The sequence below is a fragment of the Camponotus vicinus genome, unplaced genomic scaffold, assembly GCF_025532165.1.
Source record: "Camponotus vicinus isolate PSW18456_S1 unplaced genomic scaffold, iyCamVici1.0 SCAF_4, whole genome shotgun sequence".
Lineage (NCBI taxonomy): Eukaryota > Metazoa > Arthropoda > Insecta > Hymenoptera > Formicidae > Camponotus > Camponotus vicinus.
The window spans coordinates 384,314-407,500 of NW_028141976.1; the positions used below are offsets into that span (position 1 = coordinate 384,314).

The window sequence follows — 23,187 nt, forward strand, 5'->3', positions numbered from 1 at the left end:
CTTCTGTAGGCGTATAATTTGCCATTTTACCAGAATTTTATCAGAGTACAAATGTTAAAAAAATACATAAACACTTGTGACTTTGGCACTAAATGGACAAAATTTTGGAGGGATACTTAGAGGAACTCCATCAGATGGAAAGTCCAAAATGTCTCGGTACTTTGGACCATTCAAGTTGCCTAAAGGGCAGGTTACGCTAAAAGCAGTTTCTTGAGAAGTAATTAATGAGTAATAAAAAATAATGAGAAGTTTGTTTTAAGACTAATTTCGAGTATTAACAATGAAAACGTGGTATTTTTATTGTTAATTTATTGCAGAATCGTAAGCATGGGTTCTCAGTAAGAGAAATCGAAGAAATTGAATTTCGTCGATTACAGCGCCATCTATCATGAATCGAGAAAAATGTTTCAGACAAATTGTATGTGTTTTTAGCCAAAGATTCCGAATATGCAATAAAAAATAGGGGTTCCCATTTAAGATTTCAAACTTGCCCCCCCTCACCGCCCAGGGGGAGGGGTGGGGGGGCTCATTTTAACGTCATTGTACGTCCCCCTCGAAATGACAAAATTTTGATTCTAAACATTTTTTCGTAGTGTGCTTATTTTTCGAGTTATTTGGCTGCCTAAGTTAAAATGGGTCACCCTGTATATACAGGGTGGGCCATTTTAATCTATGCACCCAAATTTCTTTTGTCGTAACCCGACGAAATAATAATTTAATTAAACTAAAAGAAAGAGATTAGGAAATAAGATATTAAGATATTAAGAAATAAAAATAAAACGTGACGAAAAGAAAAGCAAGTCACGGCCAAAGCTGAATAAGCATAACAAAACGGAGCACGAACCGCGCTCCGGCCCAGGGACACCTCATCCTTCCTGTACCCAACGATATATAAACCGATCACCTCGACGGGGTGGCAGAGAAAGAAATCTGAAGTCATCCACAATATAAGCCGCCGCGTTGATTAAAGTAGGCTCGTTACGTATAAGACAAACACAAGAGTAGTGTAAGGCCAGTGTAAGAAGAACGACCGAAATATATTCCTTTACTATCAAGTACGGAGTGTCTACATTTGTTGCCTGGGTCCTAATCCTTTGGGCGAATAACCCTGAAGTTCCGTCCCCCACGGCGCGGGCACAACACTTTGTACCTAAGACAGATACGGAAAAATGATTCAGACAAAAGTTTTATGGTTTCGAGGGGGCCATAAGATGGTATCATTGGTTTGACCTTGAAGAGTTATTTGAAGGTCACATGAAGGTCACCTTTAATTTCTTAAATGGAACCTACTATTTGTCATTGCACATTCTTGTAGCTTATCTCGAGAGCTTTCCAAAACACTATAATTAAGTACTTTTTTGTTAAGTACTTTTTGAGTTATGAGGCTTGAAATAATTTCTTAATTTTACATAAACCGTAAAATATCTTGTAAAATATTCATTTTTCGATTATCTTACCTTAATACTTTTATGTACAAAATAATGAGAGGAATCAATTGGTGTAAAGAAAACACATAGTTGTTTTTAAGAAAAAATATGGAATTGTTAATTGCAAATTACATATTTTTTCTTAAAAACAACTATGTGTTTTCTTTACACCAATTGATTCCTCTCATTATTTTGTACATAAAAGTATTAAGGTAAGATAATCGAAAAATGAATATTTTACAAGATATTTTACGGTTTATGTAAAATTAAGAAATTATTTCAAGCCTCATAACTCAAAAAGTACTTAACAAAAAAGTACTTAATTATAGTGTTTTGGAAAGCTCTCGAGATAAGCTACAAGAATGTGCAATGACAAATAGTAGGTTCCATTTAAGAAATTAAAGATGACCTTCATGTGACCTTCAAATAACTCTTCAAGGTCAAACCAATGATACCATCTTATGGCCCCCTCGAAACCATAAAACTTTTGTCTGAATCATTTTTCCGTATCTGTCTTAGGTACAAAGAAATTTGGGTGCATAGATTAAAATGGCCCACCCTGTATATATAATACGTTATCATATGTGAACTTTAACATCATGTTCCTACTAATGGATAGAAACACTAATTTAATAAATTAACAACAAGTTATTTAATTACGTAATACATCTGATTTTTCGTGGTAGAAAGGTCAAGTTAATAAAGGTGTTGAAAATTTATCTACCAGTCTGCGTATTCAGAAATGAGATTTTCGATTGGATAGAGAACGAAGGATAGACGAGAATGATTCTGAATTAAATTTTCCAAAACGACTGACAGAATCGTTCTGTCTAGCAGCCAAGTTTTATTGATACATCTCTCGAATGATAACGATAATTTCTTACCATTATTATCAACTATTAATTTTATTTTTTTCTTTTTTCTGCAAAGACGACAATGACGAAGATGAGAACCACTGTTGGCATATTTTACTTTTGCGATATTGTAATTCCACGATATCCATTGAATCTTTAAAACTTGCGTAATCAACTTGTGAAATCAGATTATACGTGATCTTTTGAGTCAGGTTCCGTTTCGCTGACATTTACAGAAGCGTACAGACTTTCTGCATATTTTCCTTTCATTCTGCTCGTTGTTGATATTCTTTCTTTTTTTCTCATTTGGAGAAATGAAAAAATTTTGATCATACGAAATCACAAATAATTTTAGAATAAATGATTTTTTTACTTTTGTTTTATTATTATATAATAATTTTAAATGATTTAACTTAGAATACACTGGATAGACATATACGTTGCGTTTCTAAAAGAAAAGAAGGATATTTTAGTTCGTTCCTTCGTTCGTTTGGTTTAGTACATCTTCGTATAAAGATTCGTGTAATTAGAGATTCATAAGATATAAATCATTAAATAATTACGTATGGCTTGGAACCACAGACACAGAAAACAGTGTGTTATATAATTAAAAATATTGTAAGAAAAAACTCATACAAATATAATCATATATATCATAAAAGTTTCTATATATATCATAAAAGTTTTAAATAAAAAAAGACGCAAATTATATAATTGAATATCTGTCATATTATTCTACTACAAGATTTATTTCTTTCTATTAAAAATCATTCTTCCGTCATCTAGAGATTTTTATATCGACAAAGCGTTCGTGAGCTTTCAATTTTCCCGATTTTCTGACATCAAAATTACTTCATACTTTTATTTCACCGTGTCCGACTCTTTGCATTTTTATTGTTTCGCAAAAGTTGTAAATTGCGCGTCGCAAGCAATATTTTATATTGGCCTAAAAGTCAAACCGGAACAAAACTTTAAAATATTGTTTTGTGTAATGAGGAGCATGCATTTTTAATGGCTTGTCCACTTATTTTTCAAATACATTAAATATTGCGAAAATGGAAGGAACGAAATAAATGGAAGTAGAGCCACGAATAGGCTGATTTAATCGAAATTTTAAAGAATGGAAATTGGATTGAGAGGTCATCGGATTTTTTATTTTCTTATAATTTATATGATTTAAAAACTGCAAAATATTATTAAATATAATTAATTATTAATTGAAGAATTACATTTCTTGCATTGTCAAAATTATCATGTATTATACATAAAACGTAGTTTCATACACTGATCTTGATAACGTAATGAAAACTTTCTCATATAACTTTCTCATATTCTTCCTTGAGGAATAATTCATAATTCAAATGTTCAAATGAAACATAAAGTATGAGACTTTTATAAAACAACGATTTATGTATGGTTTATATTTTAGTTGAATGTATTGAATCATGTTTCAAGTTTCATCATATGTTTCAGTCGAAGAGCGCATACTTTCGAATAATTAATTTTTCATTTTCTTATCAGAATACATAATTTATTAAAAACTCATAATTTACTGAAAAGTTATGAAGATGTTGGATTTTTTGCGTGCTACAACATTTTATTCATCATCTTATGACTTTGTCACAAAAAAATCATAAAATGGTAGAGAATTTTCCTTCTTAATTTGAGCCAATTTACCTTCGTACTTCGGAAGTACAAAAAATTATCTCGGATACCTTACTGTGTAGTATGCGTATAATAATGCGTACGTGCTTCGTTGGACGCAATTATAAAATTATATTAACCTTTAGGCTGCCGTAATTTTTTTATCAAAAATGATATTCATCAAAAATGATATTCATCAAAAGTGTTGTTAATTTATTAATAATGGTAAGAAATTATCGTTATCATTCGAGAGATGTATCAATAAAGCTTGGCTGCTAGACAGAACGATTCTGTCAGTCGTTTTGGAAAATTTAATTCAGAATCATCCCCGTCTATCCTTCGTTCTCTATCCAATCGAAAATCTCATTTCTGAATACGCAGACTGGTAGATAAATTTTCAACACCTTTATTAACTTGACCTTCCTACCACGAAAAATCAGATGTATTACGTAATTAAATAACTTGTTGTTAATTTATTAAATTAGTGTTTCTATCCATTAATAGGAACATGATGTTAAAGTTCACATATGATAACGTATTATATATGTATATATATATATATATATATATATATATATATATATTTTGAGAATTTATTATAATATTAATTATTAATATTAATAATAGATCCACTTTTTTATTAATCAATAATCTATGCATTATACTGTACATATATCACGTAATACTATGCAAATACAAATTGACATTCTTTAATGCGACAGTAGAATAAGCATTATCATTTCCGCTATACGCATGCTTAGGAATGTTTATAGATCTATGTTTATTGACCTCTATTAATAAAGTCATTAACATATTAACAAGCTTATAATTGACATTGACTTAGCATTTCTGGAAAATAATTTCTATATCTCAAAAATGCCGGCAGCCTAAAAGTTAAGAAATTAATTATTGCAAAAATCAGAAAATAGTAGAGAATATTCCTTTTTAATTTGGGCCAATCTACCTTCACACTTCGGATGTGCAAAAAATTATCTCGAACACCTTACCCTGTAGTATGCGTATAGTAATGTGTGCGCGCTCCGTTGGACGCAATTATAAAATTATATTAACCTTTAGGCTGCGGTCATTTTTTCATCAAAAATAACGTGTTTTCCGAAAAATTTACCCATATAAATGACATACACATTGCGAAGAATTTTGAGATTTGTTCAAAGCCACAAAAGTAGCTTTCCTGGCAGGCAACGGACGGTCAAATATAAAAAATGTTTATTTTCTCAAAAATACGTAAGGTTTTTGATGTCGCTGATTCTAATTCTGAACATAGATTTATGAAATTTCAAGCCTAAGAGCAGTAATGATAACATGAATAAATATAAACGTATAGACTTATGCAGAGAACTTTCTTTTAACATTATCGAGAACTAATTACGTGGATGTAGAAAGCTCCTTTTTTACTTTTGGGTCTTTTTCGTTGGTTTTCTAATTTTTTACTTCTATTGTATTAATTTAATATTTATGAAATACCACTAACTTATCAACTCAAGAGTCGCAAAAGTGGCTTTCCCGGAAATCTAATGTTATGCCTCTGTAGCTGCATAAGCGTATCATTTGTTTTTGTAGTACTGGTAATAAATTATTATCTATTACCCTTTGATGTCATCAAAAGGAATTTTTCTTGTTCGTTTAGTTCCAGTTTTTATGAAACGTTTTGAATATTTTAAGTGTATCGCACATATATATTGCGTGTCTCTCTGTTTTGTAATCGCGAGTCGTAGCAAGTGTAACGCTAACAACAAATACCCATACTTTTCGATAAGGTAAGTAGTATCTCTATTTAGTGTATCTCTATTTACTTTCTAATCTGAAAAAAGCATCTCCATTATTTCATAAATTGTATTTATGTATTTTTCTTTGTTATAGTCTGAAAGATTATAACTCTATTTTAATATTAATATAGATTTTATTTAAACAAAAAAATTCAATGGAATGTTTGCGATTCGCGTAAAATCGTTATCTCAGCGAACTACGCGTGAGTTCGCCAGAAACACGAAAATGCAAAGGGTTTCGAAACGCTTTCACTTGCACCAAGATTTGACCGTCACGAAAAGTTCACCATGATCTTATATGATAACGTCACTAGGCGGTCCCCTCCCAAATTTTAGCCAAAACGAGGAGTTAAAAACCGCCCATCGCGTGCGCGCAGCGGACAGTCGTTAACAAATATTGAACAATTGTAAGTGCGGGCTAATCGCCATTTAATTTCACGTGTCAATTACTAAAGAAATTGTTAACTTATTACTTAAAAGAATAAAGGAAGAGGTTATAGAAATAATCCGAGTCTTATATCAAATCAAGAAAATATATTTGTAGCATTGATAATAAATTATCATCTGTTACCCTCTAAATAAAAAGAATTTTCCTTGCTCGTCTAGTTCCAGTTTTAGTGAATGAACATTTTGAATATTTCAGTATATCGCACGTATATATTGCGTCCGACTTCTATAACCGTGAGTTGCGACAATTCAAGTGTAGCAGCAAGTAACCATACTCTTCGATAAAGTAAGTAGTATTTCTATTTGTTCCTTAAAGTTTTTTATATTAATTATTGTTGTTTTATTAGCGGAGTTTTTTTTATTAAGTATTTTAGATTAATAAAATTTTTAAATAAAGCAAATTGAAGATTTTTGTTACATATAAAATTATTATCTTTTAAAATTTTATAAAAACATTGATTATTTTAAATAACTACGAAACTTATTTAACTTTTATTTTTCCTTAAACATAGAAATTCTCGAAATAATAGCTTCCATGTTATTTGATACTTGACACTTCCAAAATAATTAATGAATTTACTTCTTAATCTGAAAGAAGCATCTCCATTATTTCATAAATTGTATTTATGTATTTATCTATATGTTTAGAAAGGGAAGACATAAAATTTAAAAAAATTTGGAAAATACATTAATACAAATTTGTATTATCAATTTAATGATAATGATATTTATTTTATTAATACTATTGGGTCTTACTGCTTTATATATATATTATTTTATTTTAAATGATCATCGCCGACATATAATTAAAAAGATAAATATATTAAACGGTCCAAAGAGTTTTCCATTTATTGGAAGTGGTTATTATTTCCTTCGTCCGAATCATGAAGGTAATAATAAAGAGATATTTAAAAAATTAATTATCACCAACATTGCATTAATTTAAAATAATAAAGATATTAATAAATTCATAATATAAATAATATTAATATTAATAATTAAAATAAATTTTAATAAGTTAATAATCTTATATGATAAATCATAAAACATTTTTTAGAACTTTTGGATATTATTATTAAACTGACACAAGATTATTCATCTCCACTCAAGTTTTGGCTAGGCAACAAATTAGTAATTGGTATACATGAACCAGATCAAATGCAGGTAAAAAGATAGCGTTTATATGTTTCATTATTATTTGTTTGTATATTCATGAATTATTTAAATCTATGTATAGAGAATCTGTTGTCTATTTCAAATAAATAATACTTTTATATATCTTTATAATAACTCATCACTGATCTAATCAAAATAATTTTCTACAGTTAACTTTATCTAAATATAATATATTGTTAAATATCTAAATGACAGATATACAGATATACAGATAAACAGATATACATTTGAAATATTTAAAAGTACTTCACATAATACAACTTTTATAGGTAATCTTGCATAACAGTGTGGATAAAAGTATGATATATAAACTTTTTGAACCTATAATAGGCAAAGGATTAGTCACAGCTCCTGGTAAGATATTTTTAGTAACATAAAATTTAAAATTATTCCTATAACTATAGTTTACACATAATAAAATTATGTAGTTCCATAACTACAATTTACATAATAACATTATATAATTTTAAAAAATCCTTTATAACATACTTATAATATAATTATTACTTGCATTCTTATATAATATATTCTTATATTTTTACTTTTGTTACTTTGACTGTAATGAGACAAATTTAAAATTATTATTAATTAAATTTGTTTTCAAAGTTTTTTAATATCAATGCTATTTAATATTATTTTTATGTATTATATGTACATATACATATACATATACACACGCGCGCGCGCGCGCGCGAGTGTGTGTGTGGTGTGTTTTGTGTGTGTGTGTGTGTATACACATGTTTTCTTCATTTATCTTTTTTAATATATCTTTCCTATAATATTTGTTTCAGTACTATATGGAGAAAACGTCGAAAAGCTATTGCATTAAATTTTAATACTCTAATATTACGAAACTTTTCGGATACATTTGTCGATCAATCTCTAAGTTTAACAAAGGAACTTAAAAAAATCGGATTAAATGGAAATGAAATAAATCTTTACCATTATATCTTCAAATATACGCTTAACGTTATATGTGGTAAGGCCAAGTATTTTTATTTAATATAAAACATTTGTATACTATATTTGTTATCATAAAAATAAAAAGAAATCAAAAATTTTGCAAGAAATAAAGAGAAAGACACGTAAATTATACATTAAGTATAATATAGTATAATTTGTATTATTTTATTATTTGCGTACGTGCGTGTGTGCGTGCGTGGTGCGTGGTGCGTGCACGCGTGCGTGCGTGCGTCGTGCGTGGTGCGTTCGTGCGTGCGTGGTGCGTGCGTGGTGCGTGCGTGGTGCGTGCGTGCGTGCGTGCGTGCGTGCGTGCGTGCGTGCGTGCGTGCGTGCGTGCGTGCGTGCGTGCGTGCATGCGTGCATGCGTGCGTGTGTACATAGGAAGAAGAACAAAAATTTAAACAATATAAATTATTCCACAGAAATAAAAACACAGAAATAAAATGTTAATCATATCAATGTACAATGTACATATATGTGTATATATATATATATATATATATATATATATATTTCGAATTTAAATTATCGCCAGTATTAATTTAATCCAGAGTACTCTATAGGTTGTATTGTTCATATCTCTTTTTATTGAAATTTTTTGCATATAATTGAAAAAGACAAACATATGCAATAGAACATATGTAATCGAAGCATATGTAATAGAAAAGAACAGAAAAATAATTATGATGGTGTTCAAAACATTTTTTAAATGAAAATATTCATATTAGCATCTTTGTAATATTTCTGTTTATAGGGCACATAGAACACAACTACAGATATTTTTCTTAATGAGACTCAAGCTATTGATTAAGTCTATTAACATTAACTCAATAGTTATTGAAATCTGATAATCGATGATACTTCTAAATGACCAACTCGCTAATATATAATTGCTAATAAATATATAAGTTGCTGCGTGTGACTTTATTAATGTGTTTCATGATTTTTCAGTTCTTATGTTTGTTACTTTTGAAAACATTTTAATGACAGTATGTGTAAAATATGCTGCAAAATATTGTTCGACATAGTAAATTAATATCGAGAATATTGAAACAATATAAATAATGAAATGCATATAATTTTACTAAGTTGATTATTATTTTCAAAAATATTTGGATAACAAAACATTTATTTTTTATTTTATAATTTCATATCATATTTGTTTAGGGAATGCATTGCATAAAATGTACAAATCAAAATTATTACTCAATTAATATAATAGTTAATATCAATTAACTAAATAATAATATAATATCAATTAATATCAATTAATAGTTAATATCAATTTATAATAGTTAACATCAATTACTATAATAGTTAATATCTTGAGTAATGAATTTCTTTTCATGTGTCATTATAAAGCCACAATGACGAACGTCAAACCAGAATTCCTCTCAAACCAGATCAATCAATGTCTCGAAATAATTGCGAGGTAATATAATATTTTATATTATTGTTTCTCTTTTTTATGTTATTGTTTTTAAAGTAATTTTTTTTAACCTTGACTTTTTACAATATTACTTCTTACAATATTAAAGTATATGCACAAATCGTAAAAATGAGTCTACCTGAAAATAATTTATAAAAGTCTTTAAAAATTGCACTCAAAAGAATTTTTTACAAATGTATTTGTAGAAATTACATTTTAATTTAATCTTTATTATAAATACATTTGTTACATATAACTAAATATAGATACTGTTGATATGTAACTAAAAAAATAATATTTTTCTCGTGTCCTATTTGTCGAATTTAATAATCACAATTCGTTATATATATTTTTATATTTTATAAAAAGATTATAGAAGACTATAGAATATTATTTTAATAGAAAGATGTGTGTGTTTTAGCATGAGGAAAATTTTCACATTAAGATTACGGAATGTGTTCTTGTATCCTGATTTCATATTTAATTTGACAGCTGCAGGACGAAAACAAAAAGAAAATATAAACTTTTTACACTCTTTTATGGATAAGGTAAATGTCATGAATATTAATAACAAATTAGTTTTAACTTATACTTTATACTTACTCATAATTTATTATTTCACAGTTAATACAACAGCACCTAATAAATGCACAGAATAGCAACATTAATAATGATAAGACTCGTAAGTTTTGTCTATGGACGTACTATATGGACGTAGTATATAGACTCCGCATGCCCTTTTTCGTCTATCTAATTGAGTGAAGCCAACATCTAGAAAGAGAGCGAGAATAGAGAGCTTTTTCGTATCTCTCTTTCTTTTTGTTCTTTTTTTTGCAATTCGTCTGCGCAGAAAGAGACAAAGTCTGAACAGAAAGGTTAGATCATCTGTTTCTTTCTATATGTTGGCTTCACTTTTTTGGCCATATGCGGAGTCCTTGTATACTACGTCTATGGTTTTGTCTATATTTTATTTGTATGTTTTCATTGTTGTTACGATGCAAGATTTGTAAATGATTTTTTTCAGCAAAATAATATTTTTCAAACGCTTAAAACTTTATTAAAGTGCTTGCTTTCATTGTTAAAACACTATTATAATGTCTAATTTTAATCAATGCTAAAGATATTTTTCTTTTTCCACGTTTATTTTTAATATTAATTTTCAAAATATCTAATTTTTCTTTTATATATACATGGCGTCCCAGAACACTACATACAAGCGCTTGTGAGGAGGTACAGACCAGTAAATTGAACAGAAAAGTCTTGTACCATTTTACAATTTTCGCATTAATAACAGAAATATTAAATATTAAAATCGGACGTACGAAAGAAGCGCTCAGCCGCTCGAGCGCTTGTTTGTAGTGTATATATATATATATATATATATATATATATATATATAATATACTATTATTATATATTCTTATGCTATGAGAAAATAATTAACATATATACACACATGCACAAAATTTTATACTTTTTCTTTCATTTTATTTAGATAAAACACTTCTCGATACATTAATAGAAATGTTTGATAACGAGAAATGCCCGCAAGAAGTAATACGGGAGAATTTAATTGCTATAATACTAGCGGTATGTAAAATATCTCTATATAATTTTTACATAATTATGTTTGTATATAAACAAATATTTATTATATTATATATAAAAAGTTAAAAAAGAATTAGTCTAATAAGAGCTAAGCACAATAAATAAATGCATTTATATTGTATAAATATTCTTTTTGATAATAACGTTTCGATGCTTTTGTATCGTATCTCTCTTCAGCATATAAAAATAAATAATATACTGCTACAATGTAGCTAATATTATCTAATAAGCATAATAAAGAGATAAAAATCGATTACAAATAGTAATAATTAATAACACGGATTACTTTACATTTTTTAACATACCATTTCGTTACATTTTTTTCGGAACAATTTAGACGTGGTCCGTGATTGGAAAATATTTTTATTTTACACTGATATGAACAAGTTACATGCCATCATTAAACTACATAAGGACACTTTTTCTCAGCAAAAAATAAATCAAATAAAAATATGGTATATAAAATTTCATGTAAAGATTGTGATGCATCATATGTTGGTCAGTTAAATAGATAAAATATTAAAATTACGCATTTATGAAGATTGTATTCATATTAATAACGACACTTTACAATATTCTGTGATAGTCAAAGAGCATTGAATTACTTCTTTTTTTTAATTACAGTTGAATAGGATAACGTTGAAGTTTTGGATATAAAAATTATTTTAAGTAAAAATTATTATAAGATCTGTTGTTTATTAAGCATCAGAAAAATAGAATCAATCGACATATAATAGCGAATGTCTTTACCATGTATGCTGGATTATTGGAAAATTAATGTTAAACGAAAATTTAAGAGTCCCTATGTGTTTATTTTTCTCCCATCGGAAGAATTGAATTATTATTAAAGTGAAATTTTGCATAATTTAAGTGCATTTATTTACTACGCTTTCTTCTCATTAGTTTTATTCTCCTTTCCGATTTTTTTATATTTAATATATATAGGTATATATATATATATATATATATATATATATGTTTTTAGTTGTTTATTATCAACGAATCATTTAAATTAACATATAAAAAATTGTTATTTATTAGGGGTCGGATACAACGGCAATAACATTAAATTTTGCTATCTTTATGCTGGCCTTGCATCCACATATACAAGTAAGTATTTATTAAATTTATTCGAAATAATACAATTAATTATACAATTAATACAATTAATTCGGTATAATAAACGAAGTAAATGCAAATAATACAATTTTCAACGACGAATATAAAAAAATTTTTCTAGTAATAATCAAAGAAAGTTCTTTCTCAATAAATTCTATTATTTACGCAAATAATAATTCGCTCAGAATCTCTTTTGGCATATTATATAAATTATAAAATAATTTCTAATGATGTTAATAAGATTAAATTACTATATTAAATTACCATACTTTGTTCAAATTGTAACTTAAATTTGGTTAGTATAAACATTTTTTTCAAAGTATGTTTATAACAGTTCAGCAAACAAGAAATATGTATAATATATGTTATAAACTCATTACAAAATTTGCTTAAATAAAAATTTTGTGTGTAATGTTTCTATTAAATTAATAATTTTAATGCAGCATAAAATGCTATCTACATTTCAATACCAAACTGATAAAAATTCGTAAATATAATCAATAAGATTACATCTCTCTTATATATTGTACATGTTTATATTTATATAATTAAATATCTTATTTAATTTTATAATAGAATAAAGTATATGAAGAAATTAAAGAAATTTGTGGAACTGATCCTGTTAAATATGAAGATTCACATTACATGGAATACTTAGATTGTGTAATAAAAGAAACAATGAGACTATTTCCAGCTTTTCCATTAACTGGGCGGTCTTTAACTAAGGACGTAAAAATTAGTATGTTTTCAAATATTAAAATTCTATTACTTTATATGTGTGTTAGAATACATATAATCATTATATAGCTTAAGCACGAAAAACCATAATTTTTAAAGAATAATTACAAATATATTTTATTATTTAAAAATTATATTATATTATGTGCTCATTTTGTTTTTATATATAAACTACTTTTATATGTTGCCTTATATATACCATACATATATAAAATATTATTTTTTATATCTTTTTTTAACGTTTAAATATAAAGAGATATATGTTTTAGGAGACACTATTTTGCCAAAAGGCACGGAAGTTATATTGGTGATAATAGCTCTCCATCGAAATGAAAAGTTCTGGCGAAATGCACTAACATTTGATCCAGATAGATTTTTGCCAGACAAAATAGAAATATCACAGAAACATTACATGCCATTTAGTTATGGCGTAAGAAATTGTATAGGCGAGCATTAAATCACAAGATATTAAGATCAAATTTATTTATAATTAACTAACAAATTTTTGCAGGTGGAGGTTTTGCTTTGTTATCGATGAAAATTCTACTAGCAACATTAATACGCAATTTCATATTTGAAGCGGATTCTAATATTAAAATCAATGAAATAAAATTGAACATGAATGTTGTTTTATCTAGCGTGAAACCTTTAAGCGTTAAATTAAAAACACGAGGTCCACACTAGTAAAATAGTATAAAAAGAAATATATTATGTAATAATTATGTAACAATATACATTTAATTAATGTATACATACATACACACACATATATATTATAATATAGTACATACAATAAAAAAGATATTCATTATATTAGATTGTAGTATTTGAATTTTCTGCGCATTATAAAAAGTTTTGTAATAGTATTCAATAGATTATAATTAAAATTTTGATTTTAGTAATTAATATTTTTTTGTCATATTTAAAAAAGATGTACATATATATATATAAGAAAAAATGCAATTGTTAATAGCAAATTACATTTTTTTTTTCGAAACAATTATGTGTTTTCTTTACACCAATTGATTCCTCTCATTATTTTGTACATAAAAGTATTAAGGTAAGATAATCGAAAAATGAATATTTTTCTAGATATTTTATGGTTTATGTAAAATTAAGAAATTATTTCAAGCCTTATAACTCGAAAAGTACTTGATGAAAAAATACTTTATTATAGTGTTTTGGAAAGATCTCGACATAAGCTATAAGAATATGCAATAAAAAATAGGTGGTTCCATTTAAGAAATTAAAGGTGTCCTTGACCTCACCTTAACGATGCCATCCAAGGTCAAACCAATGACACCATCTTATGTTCCCCTCAAAACCATACAATTTTTGTCGAAAACGTTTTTCTCTAAAATGCTTAGTTTTTGAAAGAAAAGGGGTGTACTGGTGGTCTAGGACACCCTGTATGTATATATATATATACAGGGTGAGTTTTATTTCCTGTGTCAAACTTTTTATCATACGAGAGATTATCGACTGCAATTATAATAAATTGATCGGTACACAGATGTCAGTTATTTGAATCGACCTTATCGATCCATATATAATATGTACAAGTTAAAAGGTGAATCAAATTATGTGGTATGGATTTATTATTATTAGAGCTACGTATTATTATTATTATTATTATTAAATATATATATATGTCGATAATTTATGTCGAATATATGTCGAATATATGTCGATAATTTATGTCGAATGTCGAACGTCGAACAATATTTTGCAGCGTATATTACACATATTGTCATTAAAATGTTTTCAAAAGTAACAAACATAAGAACTGAAAAATCAAAAGACACGATAATAAAGTCACTCGCAGCAACGACAAGATTAGTCTCGTATCTATGTATCTACGTATATGCGAGTTGCTCATTTAGAAGTATCATCGATTATCAGATTTCAAAAACTATTTCAATAACTATTCAATATCAATCTTAATAGACTTAATCAATAGCTTGGGTTTCATTAAGGAAAGTATCTGTAGTTGTGTTCTACGTGTCTATAAACAGAAATATTACAATTAAAGATAGGGAAATAGATGCAAAATTCCAAATATTTGTGAATATTTTCATTTAAGAAATGTTTTAGACAGATGATAATTACTTTTCCGTTCTTTTCTATTACATATGTTTCGATTACATATGTCGCACGCACTAAAATAAATCTAATTCTGCTGTTGTCGAATTTTATTACACAATTTTTTTTTATATTTTGTACTCTATGAAATTTTATCATTAAATCAACAGGATTTAATATATTATTTAATTCACAAATAATAAAATAATACAAATTATACTATATTATATTTAATATGTAATTTGTGTGTCTCTTTCTTTATCTCTTACAAAGTTTTTGATTTCTTTTTATGATAACAAATATAGTATGCACACATGTTTTATAATAAATAAAAATACTTGGCCTTACCACATATTGTATTTATCAAGAGACACGGTAGTGTCTCGCGCCAAGTTCATGCGAAGCATTAGCGCGGCACTCCGTGTATCTATACGCGAGTCGGACAGTTGAGAGTAACTCAGATTTCAATAACGGCTGAACGGATCGAATTCTTACTAGCCTTAATCGATAGAGCGGGTTTGAATTGTATAAAGAAAGTATCTTTATTTTTGTGCTGCGTGATCTATAAACGGAAATATCATAACGCAAAATCGAAATATGAAAATTTTCAATTAAGAAATGTCTTTATCATCATCATCATCGTCATCAATGCACATGTACAGAACACATAGAAAGAGAAAACGTACATTTCCTACTCTCGACGGAAGTTTGCGCTAATGACGCTTTGCGATATTTGCGATATTAATGACATGTGTCATATGTGTCATTAGTGACATGTATTATTAACCGCATTTTGAGTAGTGATAAATAATAAAGGGCAAGTTAAATAATAAATAATAAAATTATTAATTAAAAATTCGCAAGAGCCAGTAAGGTATGATAATTGGAGCGCAAGGTAAATAAATATATCTATTTTACAAGCCAAATATAAATATATATAATATAATTATATATATATATATATATATATATATAATATATATTATATATACTTATTCTATATGTATTTTTATATAATTTGCTTATATATTTAAAAAAATATACATATACACATATATATATATATATATATATATATTTTTTTTTTTAATATAATATCTCTTAGCACACAAATTAGACTAAAAAAAGAAGTGATATAATCCCCAAAAACTTACCTTTTTAAAAAAAGGTAAAAAAAGGGCGCCAAGTTCATGCACTAATTGTATCCAACTGTCATATTGTCTACAAAAGTAGTGATATAAAAAAATTGCGCCAACTAAGAATAAAAATTTGTACAAGATAAATAGAAGTACAAAGAAGAAAACTTGTACAAGTTAAATAGAAATATTTTAATTGAAAACATTGTTATACAAAATAGTTGTTTTAATTTTCAAAAATAATAATATTAAGAAATTAAAAATTTATTTAAAAATTGAAAACTGAAAATTAATATAAAACAATAAAGTAAAAAAAATTTTAATTAAAAAAACTTGGCACTAAGAATGTATTTCTTATGGAACATTTGTGTAATTTTACTTTAAGAAGGAAGAACATTTTTTTGCTGCATACTTTTAACGTATAAATCAATAATAACAATTTATGAATCATAAAAATAAATGCGGATTTTATCCGAAAATAAAGTTTTACATAAAAAGTTAAAGTGTTAAATTTGAAAACTGAATTTTTAAATATGTATTTCTACTGCTTTAATATATCGAATATGTATACGTAGCTTTAATAATAATAATAAAAAATATATTAATATGTATATATATATATATATTTAATAATAATAATAATAATACGTAGCTCTAATAATAATAAATCCATACCACATAATTTGATTCACCTTTTAACTTGTACATATTATATATGGATCGATACGGTCGATTCAAATAACTGACATCTGTGTACCGATCAATTTATTATAATTGCAGTCGATAATCTCTCGTATGATAAAAAGTTTGACACAGGAAATAAAACTCACCCTGTGTATATATATATATATATATATATATATATATATATATATATATATACAGGGTGTCCTAGACCACCCGTACACCCCTTTTCTTTCAAAAACTAAGCATTTTAGAGAAAAACGTTTTCGACAAAAATTGTATGGTTTTGAAGGGAACATAAGATGGTGTCATTGGTTTGACCTTGGATGGCATCGTTAAGGTGAGGTCAAGGACACCTTTAATTTCTTAAATGGAACCACCTATTTTTTATTGCATATTCTTATAGCTTATGTCGAGATCTTTCCAAAACACTATAATAAAGTATTTTTTCATCAAGTACTTTTCGAGTTATAAGGCTTGAAATAATTTCTTAATTTTACATAAACCATAAAATATCTAGAAAAATATTCATTTTTCGATTATCTTACCTTAATACTTTTATGTACAAAATAATGAGAGGAATCAATTGGTGTAAAGAAAACACATAATTGTTTCGAAAAAAAAAATGTAATTTGCTATTAACAATTGCATTTTTTCTTATATATATATATGTACATCTTTTTTAAATATGACAAAAAAATATTAATTACTAAAATCAAAATTTTAATTATAATCTATTGAATACTATTACAAAACTTTTTATAATGCGCAGAAAATTCAAATACTACAATCTAATATAATGAATATCTTTTTTATTGTATGTACTATATTATAATATATATGTGTGTGTATGTATGTATACATTAATTAAATGTATATTGTTACATAATTATTACATAATATATTTCTTTTTATACTATTTTACTAGTGTGGACCTCGTGTTTTTAATTTAACGCTTAAAGGTTTCACGCTAGATAAAACAACATTCATGTTCAATTTTATTTCATTGATTTTAATATTAGAATCCGCTTCAAATATGAAATTGCGTATTAATGTTGCTAGTAGAATTTTCATCGATGACAAAGCAAAACCTCCACCTGCAAAAATTTGTTAGTTAATTATAAATAAATTTGATCTTAATATCTTGTGATTTAATGCTCGCCTATACAATTTCTTACGCCATAACTAAATGGCATGTAATGTTTCTGTGATATTTCTATTTTGTCTGGCAAAAATCTATCTGGATCAAATGTTAATGCATTTTGCCAGAACTTTTCATTTCGGTGGAGAGCTATTATCACCAATATAACTTCCGTGCCTTTTGGCAAAATAGTGTCTCCTAAAACATATATCTCTTTATATTTAAACGTTAAAAAAAGATATAAAAAATAATATTTTATATACGTATGGTATATATAAAGCAACATATAAAAGTAGTTTATATATAAAAACAAAATGAGCACATAATATAATATAATTTTTAAATAATAAAATATATTTGTAATTATTCTTTAAAAATTATGGTTTTTCGTGCTTATGCTATATAATGATTATATGTATTCTAACACACATATAAAGTAATAGAATTTTAATATTTGAAAACATACCTATTTTTACGTCCTTAGTTAAAGACCGCCCAATTAATGGAATAGCTGGAAATAGTCTCATTGTTTCTTTTATTACACAATCTAAGTATTCCATGTAATGTGAATCTTCATATTTAACAGGATCAGTTCCACAAATTTCTTTAATTTCTTCATATACTTTATTCTATTATAAAATTAAATAAGATATTTAATTATATAAATATAAACATGTACAATATATAAGAGAGATGTAATCTTATTGATTATATTTACGAATTTTTATCAGTTTGGTATTGAAATGCAGATGATAGCATTTTATGCTGTATTAAAATTCTTAATTTAATAGAAACATTACACACAAAATTTTTATTTAAGCAAATTTTGTAATGAGTTTATAACATATATTATACATATTTCTTGTTTGCTGAACTGTTATAAACATACTTTGAAAAAAGTGTTTATACTAACCAAATTTAAGTTACAATTTGAACAAAGTATGGTAATTTAATATAGTAATTTAATCTTATTAACATCATTAGAAATTATTTTATAATTTATATAATATGCCAAAAGAGATTCTGAGCGAATTATTATTTGCGTAAATAATAGAATTTATTGAGAAAGAACTTTCTTTGATTATTACTAGAAAAATTTTTTTATATTCGTCGTTGAAAATGGTATTATTTGCATTTACTTCGTTTATTATACCGAATTAATTGTATTAATTGTATAATTAATTGTATTATTTCGAATAAATTTAATAAATACTTACTTGTATATGTGGATGCAAGGCCAGCATAAAGATAGCAAAATTTAATGTTATTGCCGTTGTATCCGACCCCTAATAAATAACAATTTTTTATATGTTAATTTAAATGATTCGTTGATAATAAGCAACTAAAAACATATATATATATATATATATATATAGCTATATATATTGAATATAAAAAAATCGGAAAGGAGAATAAAACTAATAAGAAGAAAGCGTAGTAAATAAATGCACTTAAATTATGCAAAATTTCACTTTAATAATAATTCAATTCTTCCGATGGGAGAAAAATAAACACATAGGGACACTTAAATTATCGTTTAACATTAATTTTCCAATAATCCAGCATACATGGTAAAGACATTCGGTATTATATGTCGATTGATTCTATTTTTCTGATGCTTAATAAACAACAGATCTCATAATAATTTTTACTTAAAATAATTTTTATATCCAAAATTTCAATGTTATCCTATTCAACTGTAATTAAAAAAAAAGAAGTAATTCAATGCTCTTTGACTATCACAGAATATTGTAAAGTGTCGTTATTAATATGAATACAATCTTCATAAATGCGTAATTTTAATATTTTATCTATTTAACTGACCAACATATGATGCACCACAATCTTTACATGAAATTTTATATACCATATTTTTATTTGATTTATTTTTTGCTGAGAAAAAGAGTCCTTATGTAGTTTAATGATGGCATGTAACTTGTTCATATCAGTGTAAAATAAAAATATTTTCCAATCACGGACCACGTCTAAATTGTTCCGAAAAAAATGTAACGAAATGGTATGTTAAAAAATGTAAAGCAATCCGTGTTATTAATTATTACTATTTGTAATCGATTTTTATCTCTTTATTATACTTATTAGATAATATTAGCTATATTGTAGCAGTGTGTTTATTTTTATATGCTGAAGAGAGATACGATACAAAAGCATCGAAACATTATTATCTAAAAGAATATTTACACATATATATGCATTTATTTATTGTGTTTAGCTCTTATTAGGCTAATTCTTTTTTAACTTTTTATATATAATATAACAAATATTTGTTTATATACAAACATAATTATGTAAGAAATATATAGAGATATTTTACATACCGCTAGTATTATAGTAAGTAAATTCTGCCGTATTACTTCTTGCGGGCATTTCTCGTTATCAAACATTTTTATTAATGTATCGAGAAGTGTTTTATCTAAATAAAATTAAAAAAAAATATAAAATTTTGTGCATGTGTGTATATATGTTAATTATTTTCTCATAGCATAAGTATATATAATAATAGTATATTATATATATATATATATATATATATATGTATATATACAGGGCGTCCCAGAACACTACATACAAGCGCTCGATCAGCTGAGTGCTTCTTTCGTTCGTCCGATTTTAATATTTAATATTTCTGTTATATTGCGAAAATTGTAAAATGGTACAAGACTTTTCTGTTCAATTTACTGGTCTCTATTTCCTCACAAGCGCTTGTATGTAGTGTTCTGGGACGCCATGTATATATAAAAGAAAAATTAGATATTTTGAAAATTAATATTAAAAATAAACGTAGAAAAAGAAAAATATCTTTAGCATTGATTAAAATTAAACATTATAATAGCGTTTTAACAATGAAAGCAAGCACTTTAATAAAGTTTTAAGCTTTTGGAAAATATTATTTTGCTGAAAAAAATCATTTACAATCTTGCATCGTAACAACAATGAAAACATACAAATAAAATATAGACAAAACCATAGACGTAGTATACAAGAATTCCGCATATGGCCAAGAAAGTGAAGCCAACATATAGAAAGAAACAGATGATCTAACCTTCCTGTTCAGACTTTGTCTCTTTCTGCGCAGACGAATTGCAAAAAAAAAACAAAAAGAAAGAGAGAGACGAAAAAGCTCTCTATTCTCGCTCTCTTTCTAGATGTTGGCTTCACTCAATTAGATAGACAAAAAAGGGCATGCGGAGTCTATATACTACGTCCATATAGTACGTCCATAGACAAAACTTACGAGTCTTATCATTATTAATGTTGCTATTCTGTGCATTTATTAGGTGCTGTTGTATTAACTGTGAAATAATAAATTATGAGCAAGTATAAAATATAAGTTAAAATTAATTCGTTATTAATATTCACAATATTTACCTTATTTATAAAAGAATGTATAATGTTTATATTTTCTTTTTGTTTTCGTCCTGCAGCTGTCAGATTAAATATGAAATCAGGACACAAAAACATCCGTAACCTTAATGTTAAAATTTTCTTCGTGCTAAAACACATACAACATCTTTCTATTAAAATAATATTCTATATTATAAAATATAAGAATATATTTAATTAATTTAATTCCACAAATAGAGCAAAAGAAAAATATTGTTTTCCTGGTTATATGTCAACAAAATTATTTATAATAAAGATTTAATTTAAAATATCATTTTTACAAATACATTTGTAAAAAATTCTTTTGAAAGTGCAATTTTTTAAAGAATTTTACAAATTATTTTCAGATAGACTTATTTTTACGATTTGTGCATATACTTTAATATTGTAAGAAGTAATATTGTAAAAAGTCCAGGTTAAAAAAATTATTTTAAAAAACAATAACATAAAAAAGAGAAACAATAATATAAAATATTATTTTACCTCGCACTTATTTCGAGACATTGATTGATCTGGTTTGAGAGAAGTTCTAGTTTGACGTTCGTCATTGTGGCTTTATTATGACACATGAAAAGAAATTCATTACTCAAGATATTAACTATTATAGTAATTGATATTAACTATTATAAATTGATATTAACTATTAATTGATATTAACTATTATATTATTATTTAGTTAATTGATACTAACTATTATATTATTATTTAGTTAATTGATATTAAATATTATAGTAATTGAGTAATAATTTTGATTTGTACATTTTATACAATGCATTCCCTAAACAAATATGATATGAAATTTTAAAATAAAAAATAAATGTCTTGTTATCCAAATATTTTTGAAAATAATAATCAACTTAGTAAAATTATATGCATTTCATTATTTTTATTGTTTCAATATTCTCGATATTAATTTACTATGTTGAACAATATTTTGCAGCATATTTTACACATACTGTCATTAAAATATTTGCAAAAGTAACAAACATAAGAACTGAAAAATCATGAAACACATTAATAAAGTCACTCGCAGCAACTTATATGCGAGTTGCTCATTTAGAAGTATCATCGATTATCAGATTTCAATAACTATTGAGTCAATGTTAATAGACTTAATCAATAGCTTGAGTCTCATTAAGAAAAATATCTGTAGTTGTGTTCTATGTGCCCTATAAACAGAAATATTACAAAGATGCTAATATGAATATATTCATTTAAAAAATGTTTTGAACACCATCATAATAATTTTTCTGTTCTTTTCTATTACATATGCTTCGATTACATATGTTCTATTGCATATGTTTGTCTTTTTCAATTATATGCACAAAATTTCTATAAAAAGAGATATGAACAATATAACCCCTATAGAGTACTCTGGATTAAATTAATACTGGCGATAATTTAAATTAGAAATGGTAATTATGCATAAAAAGGGCCCACCTTCGCACAAATCATGTCATTGACATATGTTGTCAAGGTCATATCTCTAATTAATATTCTGAAGGTTTTAGCTGGCGGTCGTTGTTTATTAAAAAGTTATTAACAAAAGA

The 23,187-nt window shown here is 26.2% G+C and overlaps 3 protein-coding genes across 5 annotated transcripts in view; 2 read left to right on the top strand and 1 right to left on the bottom strand.

The window, feature by feature from the left end:
* Positions 1–5,673: 5,673 nt before the first annotated feature.
* Positions 5,674–23,187, top strand: part of LOC145969968 (cytochrome P450 4C1-like) — a 76,834-nt gene continuing 59,320 nt past the window's right edge. The window contains exons 1-5 of one of the 3 annotated variants that reach the window (XM_083096307.1): positions 5,674–5,703; positions 6,356–6,445; positions 6,808–7,049; positions 7,217–7,323; positions 7,605–7,689. In XM_083096307.1, coding sequence (XP_082952433.1) covers positions 6,875–7,049; positions 7,217–7,323; positions 7,605–7,689 — 367 coding nt within the window. In that variant the 5' untranslated portion in view covers positions 5,674–5,703; positions 6,356–6,445; positions 6,808–6,874. The remainder of the gene's footprint in view (positions 5,704–6,355; positions 6,446–6,807; positions 7,050–7,216; positions 7,324–7,604; positions 7,690–23,187) is intronic. The other 2 variants (XM_083096308.1, XM_083096309.1) reach the window with 2 other exon arrangements.
* Positions 8,200–13,649, top strand: LOC145970965 (cytochrome P450 4V2-like). Its single transcript, XM_083098075.1, has 8 exons — positions 8,200–8,314; positions 9,661–9,730; positions 10,149–10,275; positions 10,352–10,409; positions 11,223–11,317; positions 12,377–12,445; positions 13,031–13,193; positions 13,462–13,649. The coding sequence occupies exons 2-8, from the start codon at positions 9,666–9,668 to the stop codon at positions 13,647–13,649; spliced, it is 765 nt and encodes a 254-aa protein (XP_082954201.1). The 5' UTR covers positions 8,200–8,314; positions 9,661–9,665.
* LOC145969700 (cytochrome P450 4C1-like) overlaps positions 18,211–23,187 on the bottom strand; it is a 10,442-nt gene continuing 5,465 nt past the window's right edge. Inside the window, exons 5-11 of the mRNA XM_083095886.1 lie at positions 22,121–22,190; positions 21,623–21,746; positions 21,489–21,546; positions 20,572–20,666; positions 19,453–19,521; positions 18,702–18,864; positions 18,211–18,433 (exon numbers count right to left, since the gene is read on the bottom strand). Coding sequence (XP_082952012.1) covers positions 18,246–18,433; positions 18,702–18,864; positions 19,453–19,521; positions 20,572–20,666; positions 21,489–21,546; positions 21,623–21,746; positions 22,121–22,190 — 767 coding nt within the window. The 3' untranslated portion in view covers positions 18,211–18,245. The remainder of the gene's footprint in view (positions 18,434–18,701; positions 18,865–19,452; positions 19,522–20,571; positions 20,667–21,488; positions 21,547–21,622; positions 21,747–22,120; positions 22,191–23,187) is intronic.

Coding starts and splice junctions, on each gene's coding strand:
- LOC145970965 (XM_083098075.1), top strand. CDS start 9,666: ATGACGAACGTCAAACCAGAATTCCTCTCAAACCAGATCAATCAATGT. Junction 9,731..10,148: donor TGTCTCGAAATAATTGCGAG/GTAATATAATAT, acceptor TGTGTGTTTTAG/CATGAGGAAAATTTTCACAT. Junction 10,410..11,222: donor CATTAATAATGATAAGACTC/GTAAGTTTTGTC, acceptor CATTTTATTTAG/ATAAAACACTTCTCGATACA.